At 40.4% G+C, this 20958-nt stretch overlaps 1 protein-coding gene across 8 annotated transcripts in view; it reads right to left on the bottom strand.

The window, feature by feature from the left end:
* MYBPC1 (myosin binding protein C1) overlaps nt 1-20958 on the bottom strand; it is a 113277-nt gene that overhangs the window by 29507 nt on the left and 62812 nt on the right. For all 8 annotated transcript variants that reach the window (XM_089527944.1, XM_089527940.1, XM_089527945.1 and 5 more), the window contains 10 exons: nt 18335-18459; nt 16412-16517; nt 11602-11768; nt 10163-10325; nt 7453-7559; nt 6340-6473; nt 5332-5491; nt 4901-5005; nt 3356-3544; nt 1988-2122 (listed from right to left, as the gene is read on the bottom strand). In XM_089527944.1, the coding sequence (XP_089384070.1) occupies nt 1988-2122; nt 3356-3544; nt 4901-5005; nt 5332-5491; nt 6340-6473; nt 7453-7559; nt 10163-10325; nt 11602-11768; nt 16412-16517; nt 18335-18459 (1391 nt within the window). The remainder of the gene's footprint in view (nt 1-1987; nt 2123-3355; nt 3545-4900; nt 5006-5331; nt 5492-6339; nt 6474-7452; nt 7560-10162; nt 10326-11601; nt 11769-16411; nt 16518-18334; nt 18460-20958) is intronic.

Raw genomic sequence — 20958 nt, 5'->3', positions numbered from 1 at the left:
CAGTGAAGGAAATAATCTTAGAATTGTTCCACATGGTTGGTAATAAGGAGAGGAGTTCAATACCAGTAGATTAAAATCTAATTCATAGCAGGTTCATAAATGGTGCTATTAAAAAAAATTAAATGATGGAATCATTGATTAAGGGAAGAAAAGCAGAAATAGGCATCTTCCCACAGCTGTGTCTGCCATCCCTCTTCAGTCCACAGTGTGCTCTACTTAGTTCCATTGGTAAGGGATACTTCCCAAACCACATTTCTTCAGGAAATGTGAACTGTTTATGCTAGCTGCATCAATAACACAGAGAGAATTAAATTTATGGTGCACAGCATTGCCCTTCTATTTTTGAATATACCCTATACATTTTTTTCTAAATATTACAAAATAGGGGGGAAATCTTTCCATATGTGAACTGGATTTGTACTCCACTCAATGTCTAATTTTGTCACTTAGTCCTAAGTGACACCAACATCCACTGCTCTTTGTTTCAGATCACTGAATGTTTCGAGATACAAGAAGTACTGGAGAGGTATGCACATGGGAACATCTTGAGGTTTGGGGACCTGATAATCTTGCCCACAGTGAGAATCTGTTATATAATACTGCTGGCTTTGATCTGAAGGATGGCTAAAGTGTGTGCACCAGGTCATACACAGACTGACTATATAGGAAAGCAGGTACAGTTTGGCTTTGCCAAAAGCATGGCTTGCCTGACGAAATGCAAAACTGAACTGAAGGGAAATTTCCCTCACCATTAATCATATTGTGTGTTGAAGGCTGGGAGGGCAAATTAACATTTTCGTACTAGAGAAGCCCTTGTACAAACAAGCAAAGGCTCTGAGGATATATGCAGAATGATCTTCTGCATATCTACTCAGCAATAAGTCACACAGAGTTCAGTGGGAATGACTTCCAGTTTACAGGACTGTAGTCAGAAGCTGAGATCCAGTGGCACTACTGATGGAATATAAATATCCACCAGTGCCTGGGCCTCCTCTGACACTGGCTGCACAATTCATGGTGGTGCTGGAGGCAGCCAGCTCAGTGGCCAGGTGGGTGGCTGAGGCTTCTGGGCATTTATCAGTTATTGTTGAACAGCCAAGAGAAAAAGAGCCACGACACTCCCAGAGAGAAGAAGCTGTTCCTTTTTCTTGGTTGTGCAACTTTAGCTGCAGTAGTCAAGCTACCTACCTCCTATTGCAACCTGCTTTTGGCTACTTCCTTCTGCAACAACTGAAAAAGTGCAAAAACTTTTAACAAGAGGTTACCAGTGTATACCACCTGCAGGAGTCTGGCTTTATGAACCATACATAAAATTCTGATGAACTCTCACTAACGCTACACCGGATACACATTTTCAGCTTGGTTTTTTTCCACAGAATAACCACTCTGACTTCATTAGCTGATCATAAATATCTTCAGAAGTTTCTGACATGCTGAACTGGCCATGCAGATGCTTCATTGTTCACTCAGGCCATAACCCTTGACCAAGGTAAGCTGTTGTCTGGGTATGAAATACTCATAAGACCAGTTTGACACATCAGTACCAAAAGGTTCACTCTTGACAGTTGTATTGACTTCATCACATAAGAAATTACTATATAAGTAATAACACCTAATACACTGGGCTTTAAATTAATGCACAGTTAATTAATATGATAACTAATTCTGGTTTTTCTTTTATTTCCTTCTTCCTTGATTTCTCAGTTATTGAAGTTTTACTAATGGAAGCATACATTATATTTCCATATCAATCTAATATTTACTCCACAATGTTTCAGGATTATGAGCCCTTGATTTACAATGCCATCTTAAAATGTGAAACCAGTATTTTTTATAAATAGTTTGACCAGAACTTTAGAAGTTAGGATAGAGCCTCATAATTTTACTTTGGAGAGCCCTACTTAATTACATATTTGCCTTGATCTCAGACAGAAAAAGTAGGACATGTCTCACCTAGTTGAAGCAGCAAAAAATCATGGCCACTTACTTCCTTCAAAGCAATATTCTATAATATAGCCATCTAAACCTGCAGCTCCAATTTGGTCTGGTGGCCGCCATTTCATGGTTACTGTAGTATCTGTTACAGAATCAACTGACAGGCAGGTGGGTGGGCTGGTGACGGCTAAAAACAAGGAAAGGAAGGATTTGTATTAGCGATACAGCTGGATCTGTTGAAGTCTTTTTATATGAGTTATTCCTGCGTTTCTGCTCTTTGTACAATTTTCTTTTACACATACTCTTTCTTTCCATTCATGGGATTAGAACAGCTCTTTTGGCACAGGTCCATTAAAAATATCTCTACCACATATATTACAGATACTCAGGTTGTGGGAGGAGGAACTGATATTGACAATAGGCATCTGGTAGACTGAGCAAGCGGGTACCTACTGCCATCATTTTGGGGAGACTTACACCCACCACATGACTGACCTTGACATATACCTGTTGGAGGATAATCTCCATGGCTTGCACAAGGTCAGAAACATACCCTAAAATCTCATTTATAGAAAAAGGTTGAACAGACAGCTGCTAGCCAAGCACCTTGGCAATGGATACTTGAATCTATCCTTTCCAGATCAAAGCTAGAAGCTGGAGTGTAGGCAGCAAAAGGTATTGCTCTGTTGAATAGGCAAAAGCAGAAATCTCAGATCCTAGTGACCCACCTCTGGTCAATCCAAATGTTTCATACTGCTCAATAATTGCAGGTGATGATATAGAATCATAACGTTGGAAGGGGCCTCATAGACACATCAAGTCCAACCCTCTATTTCTATTGCACACACCTATTCCTTTCTGCTGATAGATTGGCGAGTATGCTGAGGCTGCCTCCACACTGCAGAAATAATTCAGGTTGACCCTCACTTCAACTGCCATGGCTCAGTGCTATGGAATTCTGGGATTTGTACTTTGTTGTAGCACCATTGCTCTCTAACAGAGGAGTCTAAATGTCTCACAAAGCTACAATTATCAGAATGCCATAGCATTGAGCCAAGTCATTTAAAATGGTGTCAACGTGGATTATTTCCGCAGTTTGGATGCAGCCTCAGACTGAAGGACACACAGCCCAAGATGCCTCATTTGACTGTATGTGACTCAGACTTGGATTTCCAGTCTAGTCCTGGAAGACACTGATAATGGACATGTTTAAAATCTTACTTTTTTAAAAAAAAGATGCTACAATTAAAAATATATTTAATAAGGATTATAGAGAATAAGTTGGAAAATAGCTGTTTTTCTTAATGAATGTTATGTCTCTGAATTTCTCTTGCAACAAACCACCAAGATACTATAATATTCTATTGTAAAAATTTAAACATATCAAATGGTCTGCTTATTTAAAGATATATATACTCACCCAATGGCACAAAAGGCTTTGAAGGCATGCTTGGTTTGGAAGTGCCAATGGCATTAACAGCAAACACGCGGACTTCATACGCAACTCCTTCAATCATCTTTTTGGGCTCGAAAGTTGTTTCTTTAATAAGATCAAAGTTTAGTCTCATCCACCTGGAACTTTGCTTCTTTTTCCTCTCAATGTAGTATCCTAAATGAATTTATGCATGATTATAATACAGTTAGCAATGTCACAGTGTTTCAAAAATAAACAAATAGGAATATGGCATAAATTACTCATTTGACTTGGTCAGGAAAGTGATGTCTGCCTTTTAAATCACAATTCACATTTATTAGAAGAAGCAATCCCCCTCATATTCATCTGATTATGAATATGGTTCCTCATTGCAGAAATGCTATTTTAACTTCTTTTGCTCACTATATTCAAACTATTTTTAGTAGCCTAAACTTTAAAAACCTTAAGGCTGAGTAATACACTTTTTTCTTACGGTACATTGATTTCCCCCGCCTTATAAGATGAAGTATAGGTAGTACTTCAGGAGTGGGTGACTTTTGGGAGCTAAGAGGCCACATTGCCCACAAGAAATCTCCCCATCATATTTGTGGCTACCAAATGCTCCTGAATGCCCTCTAGGAGGCATTTTTTGCAATGTTTTCTACCACCCAACCTATTATTTATTTATTTATTTATTTATTTACTCACTCCCCACTTTTAGTCCCAAGAGGGGCCTTTCTTTACATCATCTTTTCTGGGTCACTTCTTCACACAAACACACATAAACACACCACTCCTTTTATCTAGAGTAGGGGTTTGCAACTAAAGAAGTGATGGGGAGCAATTTTGCCCTCCCTCTGCAGGTCATACCTCTCTCTCTCTCTCTCTCTCTCTCTCTGTGTGTGTGTGTGTGTGTGTGTGTGTTTTCCTGACAATTTTCAACCTCAAACTCCCTCAAAGGCTCAAAACCAATACAAAATGCAGCATCTTCACTCCCCAAACACCATCCATCTCCATATCTTTAAAACATCTTCTAGAAACCCCTGAAAGTAGCCAAACCTGAAAAAGGAAGTGAGCAACATCACTTCTGGTTTTGATTTTAATTCATTTTTGGATGATGGGGGGGGGGGGTCTGGTTGGTTTTTAAGGTATGTTGGGAGGTTGAGGACCCCCAAGGTTGGGGGAGGAAATCTGCTATGACCTTGAATTATTTTTGATCCAGAAAAAAAAATCTTTTTAGAGGGCTCTAGGTGCCTGGGTGAGGCAGGGTTTCAGAGAGTCTACTTTGGGTAGCAAAGGGTTGCATGTGGCCCATGGGCTATGCTTTGCCCACTCCTGCTCTGATGGATCCTGGTGAAGTCTAATCCTACTGAAAGTGTGTGTGTGTTTTGTTCTCCTTTGTTGATTCTCAAAAGGCTTTCTTTTCTTTTTCCTCTTTAAGCATCTGTGGCTGAATGTCCTCAGTGTGGTCATCAGGTCAGCAGCCCCATTAACCTTGACAAATATTTTACCAAATAGCAAAATGTCCATGTGGATGGTTGTTCTACTCACCTAAGACAGGGGATCCACCATCATTGGCTGGAGGTTCCCAGGTCATTATGCACCAATCTTCTCCTACATCAATTACATTGGGTGCTTCTGGGGGGTCTGGGATATCTGTTGCAATAAAAAAAGGATTTCTGCATTTGTTGTGCTGACATTCCTATAGAACAGACAGGCTATGATATACTGCTACAACAAAGTTAAACCTAAACTTTGATACACTAGAGTTAGGTTGAAAATTTGCTAAGAGGTTAATCAGATGTGATTTTTCTCCACTGTTATCTCTTAGTCATTGTCTCTCAACTCCTTAACATAACTACAGATCATTGCAAGACCAAGAAATATGAAGTAGTTTGTATACTGAAAGGGCAAACTGAAACTATCTGAGGAAAGACTAAGTGTACTAGATTATGAAATAAGCTTGTACTAGAATGACTTACCAACCACTTTGATGTTGATATGGGCTGTGTCTTCGCCAGCCTCATTCTTTACCATTATCCTGTAGACACCAGAGTCATCTCTTTCTGCTGAATCAATCACCAAGCAACTGCTGTCTGGATAATTCTCTGCTCGTATTCTGCTTGCAGAATCCATGAGCCACTAGCAATGATTTTAAAGATGGAATCAGGGAAGGAGAATCATAAAATCATAGAGTTGGAAGATACCACAAGGGCCATCCAGTGCAATCCCCTGCATTACACAATCATTGACATTGAGAGGGCTAAAAACCTCCAAGAGACTGGCAAGAAATCAAAGTAGGATATAATATGAGGAATCTGCACAGGTAGCTACTATGTAACAATGTAACAAAATATTTAAATAAGAGATTACACTGTGCCCAATTTTATAATTCCTCAGCAGTTCTCTGTGAACATTGAGAAACAATGTATTCATTTCTAGGAATAGGAAACATCATGAATTTGTCAAAAAATAGAGTCAGGCCAATCTTATTTTATCTTTGACAGAACTACTAAATTATGAAAATGTCAATGTGTCTCGATTTATAAAACCACTTGACAAAATATCCCATTTTATCATTACTGACAAGAATAGAGACTGGGTGAGTCTACTGTTAGATGAATTCAACACTGGCTAGACAAGCATGGTACTCCATGAGGACTGAGTAATGCATCATCTGAAAAGTAGCCTTGAGAGGAGTGCCACAGGGCTCTATCCTTCAACCTATATCATATCACAGGTTTTTTAATTATTTGGATGAGGTGTAGACAGGATGCCTATCACATTTCAGGTGTCCCGTGTATTCTATAGCTCCCAGAATTCCCAAGTCAGCATTGCCAGACTGAGATCTGGACTTCTAATTCAAAGCTGTGTTGCTGTCAGAATAAACCTCTGTGTTCTCTCACAGTATTGTACAACAAAACAAAAAAGTCTTATTTTAAAAACTCTAACATCAGTGTACAGATAAGAGGTCTAAATTACAGTTCTACCTTGTCCCCTCTGCTCCACATAACCTTTGGAGCCGGTTCTCCAGAGACGGGGATTTCAAGTCGTAACTTGGTTCCTGCAACTACTGTCACCGTATTGCCTTCACCAAGCCCATCAAGGTGGATTTTAGGAGGATCTGAGGAATTTCCATGATAAGAACATTTCAATCAATATGCTGATTGACACTTCTATCATTTTTAAAGGATATCTTTTATGGGAAACCTTCCCAAAGCAATGTACAGAATAAAAACCATAGGACACAATAAAACAATGATAAACAGTAATAAAGGAGGGGAAAACAACCTTCCTGCCAATAAACTATAAATGTGAACAGCACCTCACTGAAGTAGCAAAAGAAAGGGATTAAAGAACTGGATTTGTAGGGAAGTTGCAGCTATTTACTTGACAAAGATTTGTGTTGTTACTAATTGTATGGACGATGTCACTTTAAAAAAAAAACAGCAAAGGGTTTAATGCAGCCTTAAAGGGAAATAATTTAAGTGAAAACTGTAGTTTTTGTGGCAACAGATTGATTGATTGTTTATATTTAAGGTGCCAGAAGATCCTTCTGCTGTTTTATTTTGTTGTTAACTGCCATCAAGGCAACCATATGGATGAGAGAGCTCCTAGTCACCCTGTACTCTACTGGCCTGTTCAGCTCTTACAGACTCAGGTCTATGGCTTCTTTGGTTGAGTCTATTCATCTGGAACATGGTCTTCCTCTTTTCCTACTGTCTTCTAATTTACTAAGCATTATTGTCTTTTATAGAGAGTCATGGCTTCTCATGACATGACCAAACTACAACAGCCTCAGTTTAGTCAGAGCTTCAGTTCAGGTATGATTTACTCTAAACCCATTTATTTATTTATTTATTTATTTATTTATTTATTTATTTATTAACAGAACAATCCACAGTATCCATAGAACTCTTCTCCAGCACCCATCTTAAATGAGTCTATGTTCTTCCTATCAGTTTTCTTCACTGTCATCTGTAATGCTCCTGACCATAATGAGCACAAGGCAGATATATTTAACTCTACCACTCTCCTGGCCACCTTCTGAATAGTAAACAGTATATGCCACAAGTCAGGTAAAAGCAGCATAAGGAATTTACCTATAATATGCACTTTGCAGGGGATATTAACATTATAGGTATCTGGAACAAACATATATTCACCATCATCTTCAACCAGTGAGTTATCAATAATTAGCCGATGGATTCTATGGGAAAAGGCAGAAAAATGATAGATAGATAGATAGATAGATAGATAGATAGATAGATAGATAGATATAGTGCAGTTATATAACACAGGTAGGAGACAAACAAGAAACCCATTTCTGTTACATGACAATATGGCAGCTTGGATATTTTAACTATAAACTAGGGCTGGGAAATGTTGGTCCCTTCAGATACATAATTCAGCCTACATCTCCCATCACCTCCATCCACTGTGGCCAACAGTGAGAGACAACAGGTGTTATTTAAAATTTGTGGTGGGTTAAATAGCACTGATATTAAACTGGATCACTTGTATTATTTTTCAGAGAACTCATGAATACTTGAAACAGAAATGAGTTTGATAGGAACAATTGCTTATACAAGAAAGCAAGTTGTGATGAAAAGATTTGCCAAGTGATAAAACTCAACAGGTTTTCAGCAAGGGAAGCAATCATTCTGGGGTTGAATAAAGGCCCAAGATCACTGTGTTGCAATTAGGGCAAGGACCAAGAATTAGATATTTCACTTCAGCTTTCTTTTGGGGGGTGAGGCAAAATACTTTTGGTGTACAAGAGCCCAAGTAGCTGTCATTTTGGTGCCCCCCCCCCCAAAAAAAAAATCCTTGTTCAGATATACACACTGACTTTTGGGAAATTAAAAGTGGCTGTCATCTTTTTTAAAAGAGTAGCTTCCCCACTGCTCACTGGAGAATATTATAATAGTGGGATTCAGTAAAATATCTACAGAAAAAACACTTTCGCAGAGGGGTAGACTGTTCCTTCACCAGTTTATTTTACCTGACATAAATTACTTTCCCTTTCAAGAGAAAGAGAAACAACTGAAGCATTTGTTAAGAATATAAAATCACAGTGTACTGTGCATGCACAATAATTTCAAACTTGATTTTTTCACAGTGGACTCCCCTCCTTTTTATGCAAGCATCACTTTGCAAAAAGCCTAAATACGCTTCATTTTTTAAAAAATGGAACCAAAAGATTTAAAATGAGTGCCATGGCATTGTGTGGGATGTGGGTGGAGTGGGAATCACCAATTTCCAGTGCAGTCCATTGTGTCCAATCAGAATTCAGTCAGTGGAATCACTGGGGGGGGGGGGGGGCTGCAACCGGGTGACACCCCATAGAAGGGGGACACCTGGTTTCCTTTCCATCTTGGTGCCACTGCTTCATCCTTCTCACGAGGAGAACAAAGCAGTGGCATTGAGGGTGCCATGTGCCTCCCCCCCCATCAGTGCTCTCAGTGTAGCATACGGCAGGAGGGAGCATGCCCAGCCCCTCTCCCTGTCACATGCTATTCTACCTGCGAGTAAAGCAGCATGCAGCAGCAATGTGGATGTCACCCTTTGTGCCCTGTCTCCAGAAACCCTGTTCAGAAGTCCCACCCTGAAGTTCTGCCTCCCACACTGGCTGACACCCTGGAGAGCGACACCAATGGATTCATTCCCCCTGGATGCAATGGAACTTAAGGCTTTATCACACAAGGCTGTTCTGCTGCTAAAATAGCATTGTTTCTGAAAATTTTATGCAGTTGCTCTGCCTTCTTTTCTATCAGACCTTTCTGAGACTGCAATATTCATTTGCAGCAAAACCTTATCACTCATCCACTACCTCCTCCAAGACATCCCCACCCCCTTTTGCAAGTTTGGCACACACAAAGATACACCCCCCCCTCCCAATATAAATGAAATATAAATGAAAACAGCCTTACATTTTAAAAGGCCTTTTTTTCCAGGGGTGGGTGGGTTCCTGATTGAGATAGATCAGACTTTAGTAATAACTGGCACATGAAAGTGAGCAGCTAGTCTGGTCTATTCTGATGTTGGCTTTCATTATTAACCAGCCATTAGTTAACCCTGGCTACAAGAAACATCAAGCAAGAGGCAGAGGGTAAATGAAATAAATGCTTTTAAAATAATAATAAATAATAAATTACTCTGAAAAAGGAGGTAGGATGACTGGGTAAAATTTTGGCTTCTCTGATAAACCCCAGTGGTTTGTGTGTGTGTGTGTGTGTGGGGGGGGTCATTTGCCAATGGATTTTTTTTTTCTACAGAGGAAAAAAGTTTAAAAGTTTCTCAGTTTATTTTGTCAATTGAAAAGAAATTGGACTGAAATTTCCTTCTCTTTCTCCCCTGATCACTGGAGGTGGACTGTAGTATCTGGTACTGTTTATTATTGTATGGTTTTATCCTTTGTAATTATTATCAGACTAATTCAATAAATTAATCTCTATTGCATAAAAGCACAATTGAACTTTTGCACAGGAAATGGCAGCACAACAGAAGTGTGAAAGGAGGTCATTAACAGAGTTTTTGTGCGATGAAAGAAATTCTTTCCAAATGAGAGAACAACACAAGATGGTCGATGTCATGTAATAAGCCCCAGCCAAAGATGCAATAATCCAGCTCCATTTGTGATTTGCTGCCTTGTATGGTAAAGTTCATATTTTGAAGAAAAGGTACTAAAGAAGAATAATGTGCAGAATGAGCGTTGGGAGAAGGTCATTTCACAAAACTTTAAATTACTGGTCAGTTTCATGGATTTTCTATCAAATCACTGTTTCTCCCCAGCCTGAGCTGCAGGCTTACCTTCCTTTGTGATACATCTTGATGCGGTCACTGGGCTGGAGCAGCTGCCCATTTTTATACCACTTTCCTTCTACATTCTCAGAGATCTCACATTTCAAAGAAAGCTCTTTGCCAAGCCTCACAGTCTGGTCTTCCAATGGATGCAATATCTTCAGCGGTCTCACTTTAGGAATGAGAGAAATTATGGCATCAGTTCATGGGCAGCTAATTTCAGTCATGTTGAAAAATTGAATCACTTCACTGAAGGACTGGGGCACATGCAGGAGTATTGCAAACTACTGCATACATCTGTGCTGCAGCAGGATTCTTAGGGAGAACACTATGCTGCTCCATAATTGCAATAAATATGGGCTACAGGTAGCAGAGCACAGATCTAAGAAACACATCTAAAACAACCCAACCATATTTGAGTCATCAATTTATGCATGCAGTGTGTGTGTGTGTGTGTGTGTGGGCCAGGTCGAATGGGGTAATTCTGTTAATGAAACCAGGAGAGTCACTTGGAGGAGGGGTGCGGCAGGAGGTGCAGACCACACCAGGTGACACCCTGAGGGGGCATGATACCACTGCTCTCCAGTCATCTACCTTTGCACAGAAATGGGCTGTAGCATTCACCTACATCCCTTTAAAATACTGAAGAGATTGTGTGAGTGGAGTGAGGCTCAGTGGGAGGAGAAAGCAGAGGCCCCAGTGCTGTTTTTTAACATAATTTTAAAAAATTCTTTTAGTACATCTTGGCTGTGAGTATGATATTTTAATTTTGTTAATTGTTTATATCACAGCTATTCAGTGATACATGGGAATTATGATGAGTTACCACATTGGGTGATGTCAAGTGACACCACTGAATGGAATTGCTCCTTTCAAAAAAACTGAAAGAGCACAATCTTCTTTCCAGCATCCTACACATTTTTAAAACCTGTGGAGGGCTGAGAAACCTTTTGGAGCCCACTGGGAATAGGACTACATGGAGGTTCTGCTGATGAAAGTAGTTCCATCAAAGACAGATCCCATTTGAATCTGGCCAGCATTTATTATTAAAGTAGTCCAGAATCAAGTTACCAACTAACTCTAATCAGGCAAACAATTGGTTATTTAGGCCCCGTACAGACAGGCCAAAATAAAGCTGCTTCGGGTCACTTTGGAGGTATTCTGTTTAAATGACGCATGCGTCCTAAGAGTCTGGAAGCTGTACCAAATCCATGCTCCAGTCGTAAGGACGCATGCAGCTTACCTCCAAAGTGACCCGAAGCAGCTTTATTTTGGCCTGTCTGTACGGGCCCATAGGCTAACACTATTAGTCTATAAATTATGTCCCAACGTAGCTGACAAGGTACGGTCATACCCATTTCTTTTACTATAGCTAATGAATAATCCTGGAAGCTTTACAGAAGACAGAAACAGTTTCTAGCACAATTTGAAAGCCATTATTTACTCACAGTCAACTTTCAGTTTGGCAGCTGATTGTCCCCCAGTTGTCATCACTGAATAAGTTGCATTGTCAGCTTTGGTTGCTTCTTCAATGATCAGAGTATGCTTTTTACCTTCAACTTTCACTTTGTATCTAGATTTCCCATCAAGGGGTAGCTCAACGCCATTTTTAAACCTGGTTAAGAATTTTTAAAAAACAAGTAGTAATTGTTTTGCTAGCAATGCTACCAAAATAAAAACAAAAACAAAAAACAAACAAAAAAAATCAAAAACAAAATTCCCAGGCCTCACAGTCCGCACCCATTTGTCCTAGAATTATATATTTGAAGAACCAGTATTACTATATCACTGACAATGCTTATCACAAAACATCTCTGTTTCAGTGCTATCCTATTAGATGAAGTCAGTCCTCTGTATCCACATTTTTTAGTCACAAATCCAAGCATCCACAGATTGAAAATATTAAAAAAAAATTAAATTTCAAAAAATAAACCTTGATTATGGCATTTTATATAAGGGACACCATTTTACTATGTCTATGAACATCCATAGATTTTAGTTTCTACAGGGGATCCTGGAACCAAACCTCAGCAGGTACCAGGGGCCCACTATAATAGTCATTTCTGGGGAAAACTGCTCTCCTGAACAGCTAATCATTCAAGAATCAGGATGTAAATACATTATTTCATGAAACCTGTAGTCATTTATGTGTGTGTGCATGTGTGTGTGTGGAGGGTAACCTCCCTATTCTGTTGGCCTTGGGTAAATAATAACCTTTTTACAAAGCTGCACTGCCCATTTTTCTTGTCTCTTCAGCACTCTCTCTCTCTCTCTGTTTACTCTTCACTTTGGCTTGCTCTATCCTGTGAGCCAGCAGACCAAATTCAGATATCCATAAATGGTTTCATTCAATGTTCATCCAGTTGTCAAGCATGGGGTGTGGACATCTGTCAGTCTTATTTTTGTTACATTTCTCAGAATCCCAGCAGCATTCTCATTAAAGTTCTGTCTTGGACTGTGAGACTTCCCCAGCTTTCTTGAATAAGCATTGGAAACTGTGCACAGTTTTCCCCCCCTAATGTATGCATTTTATAAGTATAGTGGTTTGAGTGTGAGACCAGTACTCTGGGAGACCAGGCTCCAAATCCCTGTTCAGTCATGGAAACCCACTGGATGATCTTGGAAAAGTCATACACTTGCTGGCAAACCCACTTTGAACAAATCTTGCAACAAACAAACTAACAAACACCCAACAACAACCCCATGGTAGGTTCATTTTAGGATTGTCATAAGTCAGAAATGACTTGAAGGAGTTCAAGAACATAATACATTTTATATTAATTTCCCCATTGACTAAAAGTGATGTATGCAACAGTTGTATGTGCCCTTGCAATGTATCCCTTTGGCAGTCTTAGGAAATGTTATCGGCCTGTCTCGCTGCTGCCATTTTTAGGGAAGGTGATCGAGAGGGCAGTTGCCTTTCAGCTTCAGAGGGTCTTGGATGGGACGGATTATCTGGACCCATTTCAAACCGGCTTCTAGGCGGGCTATGGAGTTGAGACTGCCATGGTCGCCTTAGTTGATGATCTCCGTCTAGGCGTGGACAGGGGGAGCGTGTCCCTGTTAGTGCTCTTGGACATCTCAGCGGCCTTCTATACCATCGACCATGGTATCCTTCTGGGTCACCTGAGGGAGTTGGGTATCGGGGGCTCTGCTCTGCAGTGGTTCCATTCCTACCTCTCAGGCAGATCTCAGATGGTGGAGCTGGGGGACTGTCACTCCGATAAGAGGGCCCTTACATCTGGTGTCCCTCAGGGAGCGATTTTGTCCCCTATGCTATTTAACATTTACATGAAGCCACTGGGAGAGATCATCCGGAGACACGGGGCGCGGTGTTATCGATACGCTGATGACACCCAAATAGTCTTCTCTGTGTCTCCGACTGATGCAGTAACTAGGGATGGCATCTCTCCTCTTAATGCTTGCTTGGAGTCGGTAATGGGCTGGATGAGGGAAAACAGACTCAGCCTGAATCCAGAGAAAACGGAAGTACTGGTGACTGGCTCTCCTGGTCCAGGTAAGGAAATTGTTTCACCAGTCCTAAACAGGGTCACGCTTCCTGTGAAGGACTCTGTTCGCAGTTTGGGGGTGCTTCTGGACTCGTCGCTCCACCTTACTGCTCAGGTGGATGCAACGGTCAGGAGCACCTGTTATCAGCTTCGGCTGATACGCCAACTGTGACCCTTCCTTGGCCGGGGGGACCTTGAAACCATTGTACATGCTCTGGTAACCTCTCGATTAGATTTCTGTAACGCGCTTTACATGGGGCAACCCTTGTACCAGACCTGGAAGCTTCAATTAGTGCAGAATATGGCTGCTAGGCTGGTTACTGGATGTTCCAGAGCCAGCCATATAACACCAGTCCTAAAAGATCTTCATTGGCTGCCTATTCACTTCCGGGCCGAATACAAGGTGTTGGTTATCACCTATAAAGCCCTAAATGGCTTGGGCCCAGGGTACTTGGAGGACCACCTCTCCCCATATAATCCGCCCCGCACTCTCAGATCGGGTGAGAGACATCTTTTAAGAGTTCCAGACGCTAGATATGTTTAATCTCGGAGGGCCTTTTCTGTTGCAGCCCCACAGCTCTGGAACTCCCTCCCCAATGAGCTCTGTACTTCCACCTCCTTTGATATCTTTAAGAAGAACTTGAAAACTTATTTATTCTGCCAGGCTTTCCCCCCGTGAGCCTCGTTGTTATGCTTTTCCCCCTCTCAATGTTTTGCTGTATTCCATTCTACACAACCACTTGTATGGTTGTTTGTTGTCTGTAATTGTTTTTATTGTATTTTGTAATACTGTTGGGGTATGGGATTGTGATGGTTTTACCTGTTTTTATCCTTGTTGTACACCGCTGTGATCCTTGGAACAGCGGTATAGAAATAAAATTTTATTATTATATTATTATTATGTGAAATTTATATTTTCATAGGGAAATATAAAGCCAACTTCTTATTTTACAGCCCTAGACAGGCAACAACTAGTGATTAGCTAATTGATAAGTACAGCCGTGGTCATTTTGCTAACACTTGGAATAATCACAGACAAATCATAACACAGAATTCAAAGACATAGCTCTGTTAGTCTGGATCAGTATGGAAGGGGATCTTGCAGGACCTTTCAGACTAACTGAGGCCCAAAACACATGGGCAAAATGATGCAGCTTCAGGCCACATTGGGGGCATGCCATTTACACGACACACACTGAATTCAGCTGAAGCTGCGCCAAGGTTGCGCCAACAAAAAAGAACCGGAACAAGAAGGAGCTCATAGAATCCGCTCTTTTTGGTGGCTCAGTTCAGGACGGTGGCAGCGGCCCGGATTGGGACTGGTCGCATGGGGTTGCCATGGTCCCGGTGCAAATGATGCCAGTGCAGCTTTGCATTACTGCTTTGGACCCATCTGTTTCAGGCCTCAGAGAAAGGAAGAAGCTGATAGCATAAGCTTTTGTAGACTGTACTGTAGCCTGAGGAATGCTTGGTTGTAATTCTGTAAGTTTAGTGTCCCTGTCTTGTGGATCTGAGCAAATACAGTTGTATTGGAGGGCTTTTCTGTAAACTATAGATCTGATAGTGTGTTAAGAGTGGAAACTGGAGGCATGTAAGTACCTGTAGTGTTCAGTTGGTTTGCAATATATTGTGTTGTTTAGTTGGCCATTGTGTAGCTGTACAGTGGTATCCAGAAAGTAAACTTGTTTTGTATATAGTTCCAGGCCGAGATTGATGGTATGGAGGAAGTAGTTGAAATTCTGGCGGAAAGTCTTAACTTAGCCTTCTCCATGAGCCCAAATTATGAAGATAACATCAATGTATCTCAGGTAGAAGTGGGTTTTCTGGGTGCAGAAGTAAAGGGAACATTGTTCCAGATCAGTCAAGATGTTGGAATATTGTGGTGCCATGTGTTTGCCTATGACAGTACCATTATCTTGAAGGTATATGTTATTGCTAAAAGTGAAGTAGCTGTGTATGAGAACAAAGTGGATGACCTCGGTGGCTTGGCCTACTAAGGCTCCATCTGGAATGATGTTCTAGACAGCTTGTAGTCCATCCTTGTGCGGGATATTGATATATACATAACATAGTGGCCATATTACTATTTATAATAGGATACCCTAGGCATGATTGGTATTAAGGTGTTACTTCTTAAACATATTTTTCATGAGCTTTCAGTATGATTTTTCTAAATACATTTCTCTTTGTGCTTAGAAGCACAATGTGAGCATGGTCATAAACTCTGTGAATCACATTCTTTAGACTTTATTGAACAAGGAAAACAGCGATTTCTCCAATGCCAGGGATTGCTTGCTTGTCCACAACTCCATGTTCATGTTAGTATCACTGTTCACATCTAGGTATGCCAAAAACTGTTCAATTGCCATACATATCTTTTAGAATATTTTGAATTAGTTAATCTCATCTGTCCCCAAATTATGCTAGAATTAGATTGCTTTTACCCCTTTACGAAAGGTCTGCTGCCTTCTGAAATATTAACACTTACCCTGCTTTCTGTTTCTTTAAGTCTGGTTTGTAGCCGCTTAGACATAAATACTGCCCAGGATTGCACCAGCATCCCTCAGCAGAACTGGAAAATGTTAGTTTTTTGGGCAACCACTCCCAGAATCCCACAGCAAATGAGGCCACTGGTGATGTTTCCATAGTGTGACCTCACACTATTTAGCACCAATATAATCTCAGTCGAACTAAAGTTAATGATGGACAAATCCAAACAAAAGTTTTGGGTACAAAAACGAGAACATACCATTTCACATTTGCATCATCTTCAGAAACTTCAACACTTAATTCAATTTTGTCACCAATATAAGCATTGGTATCTTCCAGACCTTTTGTCACTAATACTGGAGGCTCTAAGGATAGAAGTCACAATAGTTAATTCATAAAAGCTGCCATAAAGTGGCCAAATAATAATAATAATAATAATAATAATAATAATAATATAGTTTATTTATACCTCCTGCCTCTCCCACGGATCGAGGTGGGATTACAACCTTAAAATACACTTAGTACAATTTACAATCAATACAACAATAAAATACTAACACTGAATTTACCAAGAATTCCTATTAGTTCTCTAAAAATTACAATTCGTCCATTAGCCAACAATCAGAGTCAAGGAAGAGCAGTCGTCATAACCTTTTTATATGGAATTCAGTGGATAAACCCACCGGAAGAGATCAGTTTTGAGTGCCTTCTTAAAGGCCTCTAAGGTAGTAATGAGACAGATCTCTTCCGGTAGGTTAATCCATAATCTTGGGGCCGTGGCAGGGAATGCTTTATGTGAAGTTGTCATTAACCTGGTATTATAATATTCTAGTAAGAACTTCCCAGATGTTCTGAGAGTGCGGGGCAGATTATGTAGGGAGAAGCGCTCCCGCAAGTAACTCGCACCCGAGCCATGTAGGGCTTTAAAGGTAATAACCAACACCTTGTACTGCACCCAGAAGCTAAAGTACCAGGGGCTGGGGAGCTGCATTAGATTTTCAAAGGATCTAGAGGAATAATTAGGGTTTTTAGAAATTTAACTAGCTAATGACACCCTCAAAATTCAGAGGGAAAGTTACTAGTGGGCATCTTGCCACATTTAAATGTTTTTCCATCCCTTCCTGCACCATTTCTAGACTTCTGTAAGCCTTTTTTCTTTATTTGTTTATTTCAAATTAGAAAATTATATTATTTCTTCCCCTGGCCACTTCCTGTTCCCCCCCCCCCCCCGGCCACTAAACGAAGGTGTGACAAGCCAAATACACCTGAAAATATAGCAAAATGACTGATAGCACCACCCCATCTTTTCCCCAAATGTTTTCATTTTTTCCTCTAGGAGCATCTAGGAGCCAACATGACATAGTAGCTTGAGTGGTGGTTTAGGACTCCAGGAGACCACAGAGCAAATCTTACTTGATCATTGAAAACCACTGAGTGATCTTGGACCTTCCAGAGGAAGATAAATGGCAACTATGCCCCTGAACTATCCAAACAAATTTTGCCAAGAAAACTCAATGATAGGTTTGTTTTAGAATCATCACAGTAAATTAGAAATGACTTGAAGGTATGCAATGACAATAAGAGCACCTATATTCCTCCCAGGTCCTTGATTCCACATCCTTTATATCAAATAACAACAAACATCTAATCCTCTTTGGGTCACAGAAGGGATAGCAAAGCTGCCACCTTGTTCACCCTGCAGTGCTGATGGAAGTATCTGCATTGTCTCCACCATTCTGCCATCCTGCTGGGCCCTCAAGTATTTCCACCCTCATGATGACAGAAGGGTACATCTTATCAACAGCTGTGACTAAAAAATGGAAAGCAGGAAGATTGTCTATTATACACTTAATTAAGAATCAAAGACTCTTTACTAAACTGGCATTGCTATTCCTGCTATTAATATGATCTATATATACTTTCAATTAATAAGCGGCTAAGCCATAGAAAATGTAGATGGCATATTTCATCCATTTTCATACTTGAATTTATTTTTATTTAATTTATATGTTGCCTTTCATTTATACGACCCAAGGTGGCAAATTGTTGCTCCCACCCATTTAAAGCCCCCCCAAAGGGCCATAATTACATATTACAATATGGTTAATATATCAATGAAGTCATACCGTTTTAGCAGAGAAACTAATGGAAGCATTTAAATAAAAACACCAACATTATTTACCTCTTACAAATAGTTCTGTAGAGCATTTCTCATCACCAGCAGTGACGTGGTAACGGGCATCATCTGTCAGCGAGCAGTTGTTGATAAATAAGATTCTCTCATTACCTTTGTGCTCAAAAATGTATCTGTTGAAAAATGGCAATAAAAAAAAATGAAATTACAAGCTGATGTATACCTAGCAACATTCTAGGTAACAAAATATCTTAAAAACACTTGTTTAACTATTTCCTTTCATTTAGGAGATTTTTTAATAATGCAAATGTGAGTAGATGAGGGTTTTGAGAGGTAGACAGTGAGAATATAGCCTTTTCTCTTCTAAATAAAATTTCTCTTCTGGTGCTAATGGAAGGGATTCCTTGTAAAGCAAATATCAGTCTCTGCTCTACTACAATCCTGATAATTATATGGCATTTTATGGGTTTTTAAAAATTCTGTTTTTTTAATGTAACACATGGAAACATTTAATATTAGCAATTCATAAATGTTTGTACATGAATGAACAAACGAAACAACATCAACTTCTTTCCCCAGCAGATATTTTCTGCATAATCACACTCCATCTCGCAGTTTAATATAAGCATGCATTTAGCGTCATGTCCAGTTTGGCCTTAAAACTGCCAGAATACATCATTTCTCAGTGGGAGCGGGGGACACATATTGCAAATGTAAACATAAAGAGGTCTGAATAGACCCCTGAAACCCTAGATCAGTGGAGATAGAAATAACCTGTAATGGGAGCCTAGGTTTCGTTCCAGCACTCTTGACATTTTTTTAAAAGTACAATAATAGCTGGGGTAAAGGAGCCAACATTACTGGTAGGCCAGTTGGCTCAAGGGATAGGTAATGGGATATGGCGCCTTTCACCTTGAGGTCACTGGTTCACATTTGTTTCAGGTCAGTAATGACCAAAGCTCATTAACATCTAACAGCTGCTCAATGGCCTGAAAGACACAAGGTGGTGCATTCAATTCAGCTGGCTTCTTGGAGACTATATATACAGGGCTTGGTAAAGCAGTCCATGGTCACAGACACAATCTGTGCTCTTGGTAGTGCTCCCAGAATACCATTGGTCCTCAGGTAGAAGATGTTTATCAGAGCCAGTGTGTGAGGTGGCTTTGCCAGTTCTTTCCTCTGAAATATAGCCTGCAACACCTTGTATTCCTTGGCTTTCGCCCATCCAACTACTAACCAGGCCTTACCCTGCTTAGCTTCCAAGATCAGATAGGCTCTGATAACTTCAGTAAAGTATTAATTTATTCTTTGACATCTTTCTTAAATTCAAGACTACTGGTCTTCTGACAAGGCACAAAACAAACCATTACCCCTCTTCCAATCACTTCCCTAGGCTGCTATGTGAGGCTCTGAGTTATTTCCTACTTTCTTTCCTTTTTAATGAAAGGTTTCATTCAAGTGTTCCTTTCCATGGTCAGTCTTTATTACTAAAATGGAGTGAAATGAGGAGACAGAAATGGTCTTGGGGAACAAGTGGGCAACCTCCTGATGTCTACACCCACTGGTCCTGGGAGCAATGCACTTTCTGTGAAGACCTTCAATTTTATATTAATTTAGTTCCAGAGAGGGCCCTTCACATCTTCTTGGGGCTATGAGAGAAATTTAGCCAAATTCTCTGCAGCTGTTTAGAGTGAAGGACCTTTTTTCAAAACCAGAAGTGACCTGAAAATAATTTTGTATATGGGGGGCATATTGGGGCACCTGGAGAGGCATGTATTGCCTCTGAGCCAACATTTGTCTACTTCTGTATTACAGAACTTAAGAGCTGGAAGGGACCTTGGAAGTCCTCTAGCCAGGGTTAGGGTCACTAATATAGTGTGCTCCCTAAAGCAAAGATGGCATCCGCCCCCTTCTTACTGCCAGAGTACCAATGGAACTTTGGGGCTTGACATACGGGCATTATCCAGCCACCCCTTTAATGGCTGGATCAGTGCTGCGGCACCGATCTGGCCTCTAGGGAGCACAAAAAGGAGCTGGAAAAACCAGCTCCTTTTTGCACCCTCTAAAGGGCATCACAGCTACAGCAGTGCGGCTTTGCAATACCCTTTTGGTGCTGTATCAGCCAGATGAAACACTAGGGCCATGCCATGATGCTGTGCGCCAACTAGAATCACTTGCGGCATCATGGGCAGAATCATGTCACCAAGCGTGCTGACACTCCGCCATGACTCCACCCACAGGCCAGCACCTTGTGCTTATCTATACCCTGCCTTTGTTATCCATTACACTATAGGCTAACTTAGAAGACAAAGGACAAAAAGGGAGAGGTGGGATACAAATAAATATTTTTTATTATTATTTATTATAAGCTATGTGACACAAACAGCTTCTCTTCAAAGAAAATGTTGTGTGTCTCAGGAGGAATGGCTGTTGGACTTGCCCTACACACATGTAGAAGCTATTTCAGGCTAGCTAATGCCTTATTCCAAGTCTCTGCTCAGTGCATGGATATTACAACTATACTATCCCTGTTAGACATGAATGAAAAATCTAGAGTTGAAAGGTTTAATATCACATGAACCTGTTTATGTTGGATCTGCAATAGCAAGTACATGTTTATATCGCTTATCAGTGCACTTAAGCACTCCTAAGCGGTTTACAAAGTGTAAGCT

The sequence above is a fragment of the Sceloporus occidentalis genome, unplaced genomic scaffold (assembly GCF_023333645.1).
Source record: "Sceloporus occidentalis isolate IW3139 unplaced genomic scaffold, rSceOcc1.0.p SCAF_5, whole genome shotgun sequence".
Classification (NCBI taxonomy): Eukaryota; Metazoa; Chordata; class Lepidosauria; order Squamata; family Phrynosomatidae; genus Sceloporus; species Sceloporus occidentalis.
This window is presented reverse-complemented; position numbering and strand designations above follow the sequence as displayed.